The sequence below is a fragment of the Galleria mellonella genome, unplaced genomic scaffold (assembly GCF_026898425.1).
Source record: "Galleria mellonella isolate WM207_F2 unplaced genomic scaffold, CSIRO_AGI_GalMel_v1 utg55, whole genome shotgun sequence".
Lineage (NCBI taxonomy): Eukaryota > Metazoa > Arthropoda > Insecta > Lepidoptera > Pyralidae > Galleria > Galleria mellonella.
In genome coordinates, this window is record NW_026442115.1 from 3,171,660 (window position 1) to 3,185,077 (window position 13,418).

General features: G+C 33.7%; 1 protein-coding gene across 4 annotated transcripts; it reads right to left on the bottom strand.

The window, feature by feature from the left end:
* Window positions 1-801: 801 nt before the first annotated feature.
* Window positions 802-11,900, bottom strand: LOC113521453 (equilibrative nucleoside transporter 4). 4 transcript variants are annotated; one of them, XM_052899027.1, is made up of 11 exons: window positions 11,798-11,900; window positions 11,265-11,456; window positions 10,802-10,956; window positions 10,042-10,245; window positions 8,946-9,184; window positions 8,162-8,240; window positions 7,127-7,333; window positions 4,985-5,172; window positions 3,877-4,005; window positions 2,574-2,685; window positions 802-1,923 (listed from the first exon to the last, which is right to left on the bottom strand). In XM_052899027.1, the coding sequence occupies exons 2-11, from the start codon at window positions 11,432-11,434 to the stop codon at window positions 1,730-1,732; spliced, it is 1,677 nt and encodes a 558-aa protein (XP_052754987.1). In that variant the 5' UTR covers window positions 11,435-11,456; window positions 11,798-11,900; the 3' UTR covers window positions 802-1,729. The 4 variants fall into 4 exon arrangements, with proteins under 4 accessions (XP_052754987.1, XP_031768769.1, XP_031768770.1 ...); XM_031912909.2 differs by having other exon boundaries at window positions 11,591-11,816; XM_031912910.2 differs by having other exon boundaries at window positions 7,127-7,330; window positions 11,265-11,816.
* Window positions 11,901-13,418: the final 1,518 nt, after the last annotated feature.

Sequence of the window (13,418 nt, forward strand, 5' to 3'; positions counted from 1 at the left end):
AGCCACATTACAATGTTGTGGGTATGAGATTTAGATGTGATGGGTGTACAATTAGTCAAATATTAAAAAATGCTTTACAATTTTATCTACTCAGTGGTGTAGTGGTTTCACAGTATGTTTTAGATTACAACGGTTGTGTGATCGAGCCCCTCATATTATAAATATTTGTATAAATGAGTATATTAGTCCGAACGTTTTCTATTGTTTGTAAGAATATGCATGTACGTGTACTTATAAAAAAAGTAAATATATAAATCTTCATCTTAAGATAAGTCTGAAAGAGACTAATATTTATCGATAAGGCTGTCATTTTTAATATTTTTTCACATCTTTCTATAATTTATTTATTTCTTTTTATGTAATGTTCGTTGAGATGAAATACATTTTATCAGATGTTATATTTTTACGAGTAAATATTATATGGCCTACTTAGTTTGAGAGTAGATGATGTAGTATGATATGTTCAGGGGAATTTATTTTATTTATTCAATTATCATTGACCAGTAAAATAATATTAGATAAAATGATTTGCATTCATTTCAATATAGACAGTATTAATTCCCGAACAATTTATTTAGTATAATAATAAATAAAAATGAGGAATTGGCTTTAAATTCATTATGTATTTTATGACATATCTCGAATCGTTCTACCTAATATAAAAAAAGGCAGAATGATTAGTATTTAGGCATAGGTCTTTACAACATTTCACTTACATTTAAGTATTTATAAATAAATAACAAAATACTTGCGCTAAAACTACATAATATATAATATATATATATATATATATATATATATATATATATATATATATATATATATATATATATATATATGTTGAAACTATACTATGGTGGGTATTTAAGAATATTTTTTATTTAGTACATATACAAACAATATAATAAGCGTCAGATATAACATAGATAGATACACTGGCGGGGTATCAGTGAGAGGTGACAGGTGTGGATGAAAAGGCAGGTCAGTCAGCTCATCGTGACGAATTCAAAATAAATTAGATAAATTAGTCACGATTGTTTCCAGGGGGAATCGCGTGAAGGTCGACCTGATGGGATATATTGATAATAATGGGGACTAAGGAGACTAAGGGATTGTTATTAATGGGGAGGCCATTACTAACAATCCCTTTTCCCCATAAATACATATGAGGTATATATAATATGTATATATACAGGAAGTAGCATCATGAACTATCTTGAAATTAGGGCTCATGGTACCGTCGTATTTTGCCATTTTTCAGTGTTTTTTCTTTTTAAAATTTAGGAAAAATTTATTAATTGTTCCATGAAAAAAAACTCGTGCTATTTGGACTGTTATTGTAAAAGAAATTAGTAATTTTACAGAACAAAAAAGGTGAACAATTAAGTTATTTCAAAAATTTTTGATTGAATTTAAATAAGTTCTTATGTTATTTTAAAAGTAACTATTTATATAATTTTGTGCTTTTGTTTTTTATTATGAAATCTACAGTAGAGAAATGCCTTTTGGCGGCTAGGATCAATATACTGGATATTGAATGCAGCCTCTAATTCTTATGCAATTGTGGAGTAGGTAAATATACTTATTTAATTAAAGTGGGATACCAGATCTCTCCGATTTTATCTCAGTCAAAAGCAACCATTTTCATATAAATTACATATATATGTTATATCTGATGCCCATTTTATAATTAAACCTATTTTATGGTATAATTTAGCCTATCAATGATTCAGTGTAAGGCGGTAGTTAAATAGGTGACGTTACCAGCTGTAGTAGTAGCTGGTGGTACCGTTGGTAGGTGTGGGGTCGGATAAAGTAAGCGGCAAGGGTCGCCGGCTCGAGGGCCGAGCATGCTTAGCAACAAATACGATACTAAAGAACCAGAGAGTAATCCACCGTTGTATGACAATGTCATCATATTACCTGAAGAGGAAAAGAAATATTCATAATTAATGTTCTGAGTTTTCTGTCTGCTGCAAAAGAAAAAAAAAAACATTATAATGTTTTTTTTTTTTTGTGGGACATAAAATGGCAAATAAGCTGACGGCCCACCTAATAAAAAGTGTTGTTATAAACATGAATAGCACAGAATATACGGGAATGTCTATGATACGCCCATATGCAGCTATTCTGGAGGACTAAGATTTCGATGTGCCGAAAATTCCAATAAATATAAATAAAAAATATTTAAATATAAAGAATATTTCATTATAATTATAATGAAATATTCTTTATATTTAAATATTTTTATATTTTAATATTTCCATTTAGATAGATAGATACTCTTTATTGTTTCCTCCAAAAGATTACAATAGTAAACCTATTATAGATACAAAAAAATACATGAAATAATCACAGTGAGAAAACATTTAGTGTACACAAAAACCCTAATATAAATTTTTAATTGATTTCCATTAGGAAGCGGTTATTAATTCGACTATATATTTTCTGTGTGTTAATGACAATTATGATATTTTTTGCAATCGATAGGATTTACATTATAATTATATAATAATATAATTTATATATATATTTTATAGCAGATTTTATTTAAATTTAGGTAATTGTCTCACCAGCAATTTCTCGATGTTCCCGTCCAACACGTGATGGCGCTAGTATCATTGGTACTGATCCAAAGACACCATTGCTAAAGCCCAAAACAACAGAGAACATTATTGGGTAGACCTGAAATATAAATAAATAAAGTATAAATAAAATTTAAACAATATTAATTCTTATTTTAGTTTTATTGAAATTGGCGTGAAGATAGATGAAATTACGGGATAAAGTATATGTTCTGAACAAGAAATATGTATACTCGTTCTGATGATGCAATATAAAAAATATTGTTAGATTTAATTTGGGTTCATAACTATGATACGTTAGGTATATTTTAAAAATCAGATAAAATACTTATTGAACATCGTTATAGTAAATGGGTACAGGAAGTCAAATTATCTAATAGTCACGGGTAAATTATGTAAACATTTTTGTGCCATATCGCATTATCTATTTATTTAACTGGTTAAAACTCGATAATATTGTCTGTATACAGTATACCTAATGTCAATGTAACAAAATAATAAAATACATAAATAGCCATCATTTTATGGGTGGAAACAATTGGATAAAGAATAAACAATTTTTTATTCAATTTGGAATGATACACTCATTGATAACTTACCTAAGTGAATGGTTCAAAATAATAAAAGTTGCCTATAATCGTAAATAGAAAAATGGTTATCACAGAATATACTGTGATGCTCATAGTGACTCTATGTGTTGCTAATTTTAAAGACTAAGATGTTAAGCCTTTCTACTTTCGACAGTAATCTCATTATCAAATCCTATTTTTAAACCGAAACACAAGCTATGCAAGCACAGATGTGTGGCGACAGAAACACGAGTTGAACAAAGATTGGCCCATGCAGACTACAGAGAGATGACGTACAAATTCTCTTTATGGTGCCAAGTATGGGTGTAATTAAGAAAAAAATTGTTTCATCATCATCATATCAGCCGTTAACTGTCCACCTTTGAACATAGATTTATAGATAGAGAACAAGGGGGAAGTCTGTGTTCTAGTTTTGATGGGAATTGCCATGCTTGGCAGGTGGGCTGGCAACCGCTGTGAGACTTTGATAATTTTTTAAGAGAGATGCTGCTGTCCATCACTTGGCTATTAAATTCCCTTAGTCTTACAGTTTCACGGGAACGTTTTAAATAGTTCTAAAGATTATCATATAGATATCAATTGCTGAAAATGTGTCTGCCTCATAACAGGAATTATCCTGTGGATATATTAATTATATTATAACCACTAAGGAGACTCACTAAAAACTAGTTAACTAAACAGGTGTGTATAAGGTAACTAACATCTCCAACGATATGCGGTGAGTGTCTGGGTGCAGCGCAGAGTAACATGAGGGGTACTAGCAACAGCCTCACGCCGCTCGCCATCAGGAGCTGACTCCGACTCCATTCGTAAGGCCATGCTGCTGCTATCTGTAAAAACCATTTCGTATTTTTTCATTATATTACGTAAACTATTTTTCGCAGTTCTTGTACTCTTTTTAAAGTAGTTTATAAATTAAAACTAATATTAAAACTAATCTAAATAAATTAAAATAATGTAATGAGTCTAATGGGTGATAATGGAGAATTAACTCCGTATGCGCTATTGGTATACGCTGGCAGGGTACTAGTGAGAGATGATAGATGAGGATGAAATAGGTCAGTTGGCTTATAGTGACGAATTCATAAAGAATTATACAACATGGTTTTATGGTCGACCTAAGAGAATATACGAGTATTACTAACAATGGGACTATTAGATCCCCATTGCCAATAATCCTTTTCTCCCCAATGAAATCCAAGTAGGCATAATATGTATGAAGGAATAATTAATATAACAATACCAGAAAAAGACTTTGTACAAAAGTCGATTGCATAGTTACCTCTGTCCCATTCGTGTTTCAACTGTGAAGAAGCTGTGTTTGCATGGCTGTGTTTCGGTTTGAAGGGTGGGATATGGCGTGAATTTACTGGGTATAGCGGAATACCATCTGAGTCCTCAGGAATGGCAACGCATGGAGGGTATCATGGACGAAAAAGTATACTCTGTTATGTCCATGGTACTGCTCATGTCTATAGGCGACGGTTAGCACTTTCCGTCAGGTGGACCGTCAGCTTCTTTGCCATTCTAAGTTGTATAAAAATAAATTCATTTGTAAATATGTTTGTTTTTTCTGATATTTCAGCAGGGCGGACACCACGGATACTTTTTCGACGTCAAATTTATATACTTGTATGTAGTGACTAACCTTCGAAAAGAATTGCATTATTACGTATTATTATTAAATTGTGACTTACATAATTTAGGTATTCTACCTATATAGAATTAGAGATTATTATATAGTCTATAATAGTAAATAGATACAAAAGCAGTCTCATCGCTAGTCAAATAAATAAGGAGTTTACTTACTTTTCCGATGAAATCGAAGAAATTAAAAGCCGACATTAAAATGATCGGCATCCATGTGCCGAGGCGACAGGACGGCACCTCTGACGCAATGCCAGGATACAAGCTGAGCGTCGTGAAGTATACTAGTCCAATTGATACCATGTACGGATAGATGGCGCGGGCGACCGCCCACCTAGCTTTTACTCCACCTGTAAAAATATCAAAGCACTTTATTAATATTCAATTAGAAATATTTCAGATTTAAAACACAGTATGTGTACACACTTTGATACATGGACGTCCTTCAATTGAGGGGTCACCATGGTGATAAGCCCAAGAACTGATCTGACCATGGTGATTGTATAACAAACACTATATAAACAGATAAGTATCTATATCCGCGCAAATGTGTTATGTTCTGAGATGGATGTGTTATTTTTACAACAGTTATATTTGAGCCACAAAACAAAAAAAATGGTATTCAGTAGCCGCACAGTATACTTATACTGTGCTGCCATATCCACCATAGCGTAATTTTAATTACGGGGCGCGAGTACCGTCCGTATAGCTGGATTCTACCATAGGGTTCTACCTATTGTATACTGTAAGGCTATTACATTAGGTAGATATATTTAATTAAAATTTACCTACGTCTAATTTTCAGAAAAAAAATCAAAGTATGTTTTGGATATATGTTTAGGATGCTTTTTTGCTATTCAATTGAATACATTAAATTGTGTTCCATAAAAAAAAAACTGATTAAATTTCTATGGAATCAATCTGAAAGTAGGTATATCCTTTCAGATAGAATAGCATTTTACAAATTAGTTTACAATTGACGGAGTTATGATATACAAATAAAGTACCTACAGCTGAATTTACAACCTTCTTCTTTTTAAAGTCGCTTGAAAAAGGCAGATTTGTTTACAAAAGTGTATCATCATCATATCATTATATCATATCATCATAAATAGTATAGAACAAAATCGATTCCCATCTGTCTGCTCATATGTATGCTTAGATATTTAAAACTAAGCAACAGATTTTGATGCAGTTTTTTGTAATAGATAGAGTGATTCGAGAGGAAGGTTTATAAGTATAATACATGCATAATAAAGTAGAGAAACACTGATAATTTTAGAGGTTTCTAATGTAATGTCACAATGCAATGGGGGGCCGGCGGCGCTATTTATTGTAGTATCAGCATTGCACCCGAGCGAAGCCGGGGCGGGTCGCTAGTATAATATTATAATGATGACTTGTATAAGGTACTACATAGACTACGTACTTCATAGTTTTTTAAATACAACATAGTAATGTATATACTTAGATACCATTATGTAATTTGTCTACGTATGGAGGTAGATAAGGTACAGATAAATATTAAATTTTTTCAGCAGCTTCATATCCGGGATCGATTGTCTCTCGAATCCGTGAACTTATTACAATATCATATATGTTATCTAATATAAGGTGGATATTTGTTTCTAAATGAAACTGGTTAAATAAGACCAATCCGATAAACAATAATTCAATAATTGGGTGCTTATTGAATAAATAATTCAGATATAAATTGGTTTTGAAATCAAGGGGAAATTAATATACATAGAAATATGTAAAAAAAAATACTATGGAATATACAGTTTTCTGTTGAAAATTTTAACACAACTCTATATTTGTTAAAATGTTTGCAGAAACATTTCTTTATTTCTTCTTCTTACCAAAGAGAGAGACTTTGTACAAAAGTCGTTTGCTTGAGCACTTCTGTCCCATTCGTGTTTCTACCGTGAAGCAGTTTTGTTCGCATGAGTATGTTTCGGTTTGAAGGGCGGGATATGGTAGTGATTTTACGGAGTACAAACACTTGAGTCCTCAGGAATAGTAACGCATGGGAGGTATCATGGGCTCATGTCTTTAGGCGACTGTTACTACTTTCCATCAGGTGGGCCGTCAGTTTGTTTGCCCTTCTAAGTTCCATAAAAATTTTGATTATTTATTTTAAATTTACATAATATTTAAAATTTTACTTTTCAATTAAATGGCAACCATATATAATCAATACTGAATTTTTCAAAATACTTAAATAGTTTGCCGAAGTTGTCCTCTCACTCGAATTTGTATTAGGACTTACTTGACATTTAAATATACAAATATTGGAGTTACGTTTAAATGCCCTCCAGGATGTGGGCCTCTCAGGCGACTCAAAGACCACATCTTCAACCTTGTATGAGGGTCTTGGAGTTTGAAGTGCCGCAGAGGGCGAGATTGTGGGCTCGGTGGCGCTGGGCGGCGATGCCAGCGAAACGGGCGCAGTCGCGGTGGGCGAATACACTGGATTGGCGAAACTAAATGCGCTTGTCTCAGGTTCTGCTGTAAATAAATAGAAGATGTATTACTTTAATGTCTGTTCTGAACAAACTGCTTATTTTGAAGCGATTTAAAGGAAAAGGTTCTCAATTCTATTGATTATTTTAAGTCTGTTATACAATTAAATACAACGTGCGAAAAGATAGATTAAATTAGATAAAAGAAAAATATTTAATATTAACGTAGGGTTTCATTGTCGCTGAAATAAACTTTGTTGCTCTCCTAGTACATTTTTATTTATAAGGTTAACGGTATCGTCAGTAGAATAGGCCAAATATAGAGGATTGATGACACGTGAACCATATTTTTGAACCATATTGTCTCTGTACACTCAGAATGGTGTGGTCACATATTATGCTGTAATAAAAAAAGTTTGAGACCCTGAAATGGCGGCTAATAGAGGGAGACTTTGTACAAAAGTCGTTTGCTTGGGCACCTCTGTCCTATTCATGTTTCTACCGTGAAGCAGCTGTGTGTGCATGGCTGTGTTTCGGTTTGATGGGTGGGATATGGCGAGAATTTACAGGGTACAGAATAATAACACCTGAGTCCTCAGGAATGGCAGCGCATGGGAGGTATCATAGGCGAAACAGTATATAGTGGGCCGTTAGCTTGTTTGCCATTTATTGCATAAAAACAAAACTAGTTATGAAAGTGAATTATTCAAGCTGCGAGAAATCTTTGTAAAGACGAAGATCCTTGGAGATCCTTTCACTAATTGTTGTCTTGTAAAGTTATTAATAAAAAGAAAAATCGGAGTAATGACCGAATGTCTTACTAAACCATTGACCACTCCAATTTTTCTAAATCTTACTATTTGTTTTTATTTACCTTGTCCTGTAGCAGTGGATAGTGCTGGGCTTTGTAGTTTCAAGACGCCATAACTAGTATCACCTGCTTCACTTTCCATCTGCAATGAAATAATAGTTTATTTTTTTAATATAATTCGTTTTCCAAAGTTCCTAAACGTCAAGACATATTGATTCGAATGTGGTAGTACTAGTATCTTAATATCTAAGAAATTTGTATATTTCTAGACGGACATAAATAGAAAACTTCTAGCAAAGGTATATCAATGAAATCGGCGTACCTATATATACTGAATAGACTTTTACTATAACCTTTGTACATACTGGGATGACATTCCTCGATTAGCAAAATACGATAAAAATATAACTAAAAAACTATGTTTATTGTGATGTGTTTTAATACAATAAAAATAATAAAGTAATTAGAAATATTAAATATGGTTTTATTTAAAAAGAGAACGCATACTGAATATAAAATTTCTGTGATAAAGATTTCTTCAACTTGATTTCATATTCTGAAACAAATTTTGCATGCTATCACTCTGTAGCGAAACATGAAGAATGCCGTCTTTGTATTTGTCATGTTTCAAGCAAATAAACCTAAGCGTGGTACGTTGGATAATAATAAGCTAGACAACATATAAGCATGTCGAGTGTTACCTTCACCACAATAACAACGACATATCGCTGATGAGTCGAGTATTATCTCTGGTTACGATTTTTGGAGTCTATTATATTAGTGAATAGGTACATATCTTATTGAAATTGCTGTATATAAAAAAGATCTACAAGTGAGAATGACTTACCAAAGTAGCATCCTCATTAGGGTTCAAATGAAGCTGAATGCGCCTTCGGTGTCTGGATTCGTTTGTAAGCCTCAAGTAGTGCTGGACCAGTGGATGACGCATCATCACGTGATGCAGCATTGAGTGCCCCAGGAGAATCAGTATGGAGAAAACAAAAAACATAAAAGTGCTCCGCCGAGGAGTGTGGAAACCATACTTCGTCACAACCCGGTCGAGAGAAACCCAGAAACCGGCTGCGCCTAGAAAAATATTGAAGCAATGTTGTAAACGTTCATAAACATTATAAGCTTAAGTAAGCTTAAGTTTGGGCGAGACCAATAAAAACAACATGTTCATTATTTAGTACTTCCTTTCGGTCTTAACAAAATTAAAGATGTTAGACTCGACGCAGCTACATAGATTTGTCTAATATAGCGAAATATGGACAAGCCGTGTACTACGTTCACCAGAACGGCCACAGTCAACAAAATGTATATCACTACTATTTATCTATTTTAATATAACTGTGAGTTAGTTTGGGATAAATACAAAACACTATAATTCTTCACATGTATCATTACTTTTAATTATATTTATATATAGTACTTAAATAAATAAATAAGTTTTGTTTGGCTGATTGCGGAGTGAGTCTAGTTCCAGACTTCATTATATAAATGAAAATAAATATTAACTGAAAAACTTTTACTTATATAGCTGATTGTACCACAACAGAGCGAGCTTTCAGATCATATTTAAAAACAAATAACGGGAATACAAATCGGTATACACCTATTCACAGTATATTCGTATATGAGGTGACGATGAAAGCAGGTCAGTTAGCCCATCAACGAATTCTACTAGAACTAATCACAATGGTATCCAGGGGGAACCGCGTGGAGGTCGACCTGATAGAGTATATTGCTAGCAATGGGGCAGTTAGACCCTATTAAGTACTAACAATCCCTTTCCTCCAATATCAAACTGCTATAATAATTAGAATTAATCTGTAACAAGTCGAAGCCGATCGGTGTGGTAGTATGAAGAGAGAAGTGTTTATTAAGATTATTGTTATGATATTCAACGTGTAGCTTTTTTTAAAATTTTATTTAGTACGTACTTTCCCCAGCCATAACAGCTTGAGTGTAGCGTGGTGGTAGGCAACCAGTGAATCCATAATAAGAGGCCTGCTGGACCGTACAACCGAAGGCAACCACACCAATCGCAACCAGGTTGATGGTATAGGAAACGTGCGGCGAGAATCCGTCCCATCCGATATTACACACTGCTACGAATAGCATTGTTGCGAGTGACACTAGTATACCTGATCGAAAAATTAAATAAATTTTAGACAATATTGAATGTGAAGCAAGCTGACAGCAATCTATTGAAAAATGAGAATTCTCACCTATACACATAATAATGCCATGGGCATTACAGTGTAAATGTATAAAGAAAATTCTGGATATAATAGATAAGGTCATAAAGAAAAAGTATTACCATTTTATTTATATTAAACTAATGTAATAGTGCAGTTTAAAGAACTCTTTCTTATATAAAATAGCGTGGTACAAGTATATACTCAGAAAGTATAAAACTTAGAAGTGATGTTGATTAATTGGAATAAATATAGGTACCTAATTACATGTTTTAAGCGATTTCAAAGAAAGGAAGTACTCAATTCACCTGAATTTTTTGTGCATATTATCTCATTGCCAATTCTGAATTAATTTTAATATTTTTTCTTGTATTTGATAACGTTCATTAATTTGAATACTTGCTATGAAAAAATGATAAATGACGCGATAATATTTGGGCCGTTTTTTAAACTCGACGATTACTAGACGTATAGAATCTAAGTAATAGAATATAAATCATACCAAAAGTTATCCTCGTGTTATATGTAAAAAGGTCTAATAACAGATTATTGGTGACGACAGCTACGCATGCCGAGGTTATGTACACTGTGGACATGTCAAACATTATAGTAGAGTCCGGGTACTGATCCTTGAAGTAATCCACAGCCATTATGAAACTGTAAAGGAAATTTACGATGATCTAAACATTTACTCGATTGTATTTCATAGTTACCGAAGTGCGATAGAATCTATCAATTAAAAAAAAAAACATTATAATATTTTCAATATTTCTAGTTGATTGTTTAAAAAGTACTTTGGCGGCGAATTTAGGAAATTTTATTTGACTTTTTGAAAAAGTTATTATAAACTGAATCGCCCCAAAATGCGCACTGTTAGCTTAGATAAATTATAATGCAATACCTATTGTATATAAAATGTGTTGGTACACATATAATAGAAAATAAGTTAGAAACAAGTAACGTACCTGTTAAAGGGTAATAAGAAAGCAGCGCCAGCGACAAATAAAGTGAGGTAAACAGAGTTGTATTTGTCGGGGGGTGGAGCGCCGGGTTCTGGTACCATAGCTAGGGGCTCTCCACGGGCGGCTCTAATCGCCTCTATTCGGGCGTAACCTCTTCCTAAAGTCTCGTTCATGTTTGATTGTATGAAATTATCACTGTAATATAATTAACATCACATACACTGACAGCTACATCTTATTCACATAAGGTTATCAATATTACTAGTTCATTATTCAGTTGTTTACAGTATTCATGTTTTAATAAAGAAAGACAATGTCACTGCACCCACATTTTAAAAATTTGTAAAAAAACTACACCAATTACATATGACGATCTTTGTGTAAAAAATATTTCCGTGTTCGCTAGAATAAAGTCAAATGTATCGATTAGTCTACATTTTCTGGGAATTAGAAAGTAAAATGTTTATTTTTATTATTATCCAGTATATTGTTTACTTAATTTAACAATTGTAATAACAAATGTGTTCGACCGGCACCTCTGACAGTGTTCGGGAGATTTGCTGACGCATGCGTGTCAGGCCTCATTGATTTTCAGTGATGGTATTTCGTCGAGAGAATACAACTGAACACCGCAATGCAATAACGTCTTTAGTTATAATAAAAAATAAGAAATAAATAAATAGTGAAAGGATATAACCATTATCGTCTAGTTCCATAATTTAAGTAAAAGTAATGACTAACAGATACACATATCCAATTATATTATTTTTTTATAATTGCAAATATAATAACAGTATCTACAAAAAAACTATGACATACTGTACTATGAGTACAGATCAATATTCTATTTATATATCTATTGTCACATCACGGCTTCCGGAGTAATTTACTTGAGAGAGGATCGACTACCAAAGGTCTCTCTCCGTATTTTTATACATCTGTTGCTTCATTGCCGCATCACCATGTGATCCCGGCATAAAAAAGGGCACCTTTCCTTTCCCGTGGATGTCGTAAGAGGCGACTAAGCGAACTTAATGGTCGACGGGTGGGTAGCAGTGTCTCTCTTAAAATATCTAAGCCCTATATGCGGTTGCCAACCCGGCTGCCAAGCGTGGCAACTACTGGCAATACCCCGTAAATAGAGCGAAGCCTATGCTTAACAGTGGACAATTAACGACTGATATGGAATATAGTATGGTTACCTCATTCAATGAATATTACCGACTAGACTAGAAATTTTAAGAATTTTTCCTAAGTGCATGCAAGTAATAAGAGATGGGCCCCTAAATCCCGGGAAAGTTTTCCCGGACAAAGGTTTGAGACAAGGTTTTGTCCCTAAACATGTCGACTGTTACAGTTATGATAAACGTAGTATTCGACATGTAAATTTTTCTTATACGACTTAGAATGGCAAACAAGCTGGTGGCCCACCTGATGGAAAGTGGTAACCGTCGCCTATAGACATGAGCAGTACCATGGACAATAGCAGAGTATACTGTTTCGCCAATGATACCCTCCATGCGTTGCCATTCCTGAGGACTCAGGTGTTATTCCTCTGTACCCAGTAAATTTTACTCTATATAAAAAATGTCCACATTTCGCTGAGCACAATTTAAATTATTCCCAGTGAATCTAATAATATATTAGACTCACTGGGAATAATTTAAATTGTTATCGGTGTTTTTCATTATTGGAAATTTAGTCGTAAATAAAAGGTGAAATCGAAATGATTAGCATAAGGAAGTATTTTACCCAGGGCCGGCTTTAGTGTACTTTTAGTTTTATTGGGTGATAATGGAATGGTAACCCCACCCGCGCTATCGGTATGCACCGGCAGGGCACCAGTGAAGGATGATAGGTGAGGATGAAGCAGGTCAGTTAGCCCATCGTGACGAATTCAACAAGAATTGTACACGTAGGTTTCCAGGGGAACCACGTAGAGGTCGACCTAATTGCTCTATTATTATTATATTCTATGGGTTTCTAAAAAAAGTTCGGCATTTGTATCAATGTCGCCACACCGGGAATGACATAGCCGGGTCCGATATCTATACATTACGTTCCTAAAATATTGGTTTCGATATCGCCCAGATCGGGACCATGCCTCTGTTAAATCTTATAAGATTACTTAGCGGCCCTTTCGGATCTCGGCGCCCC

Coding starts and splice junctions, on each gene's coding strand:
- LOC113521453 (XM_052899027.1), bottom strand. CDS start 11,434: ATGAACGAGACTTTAGGAAGAGGTTACGCCCGAATAGAGGCGATTAGA. Junction 8,241..8,945: donor CTAATGAGGATGCTACTTTG/GTAAGTCATTCT, acceptor ATTTCATTGCAG/ATGGAAAGTGAAGCAGGTGA. Junction 2,686..3,876: donor CACCGCATATCGTTGGAGAT/GTTAGTTACCTT, acceptor TTTATATTTCAG/GTCTACCCAATAATGTTCTC.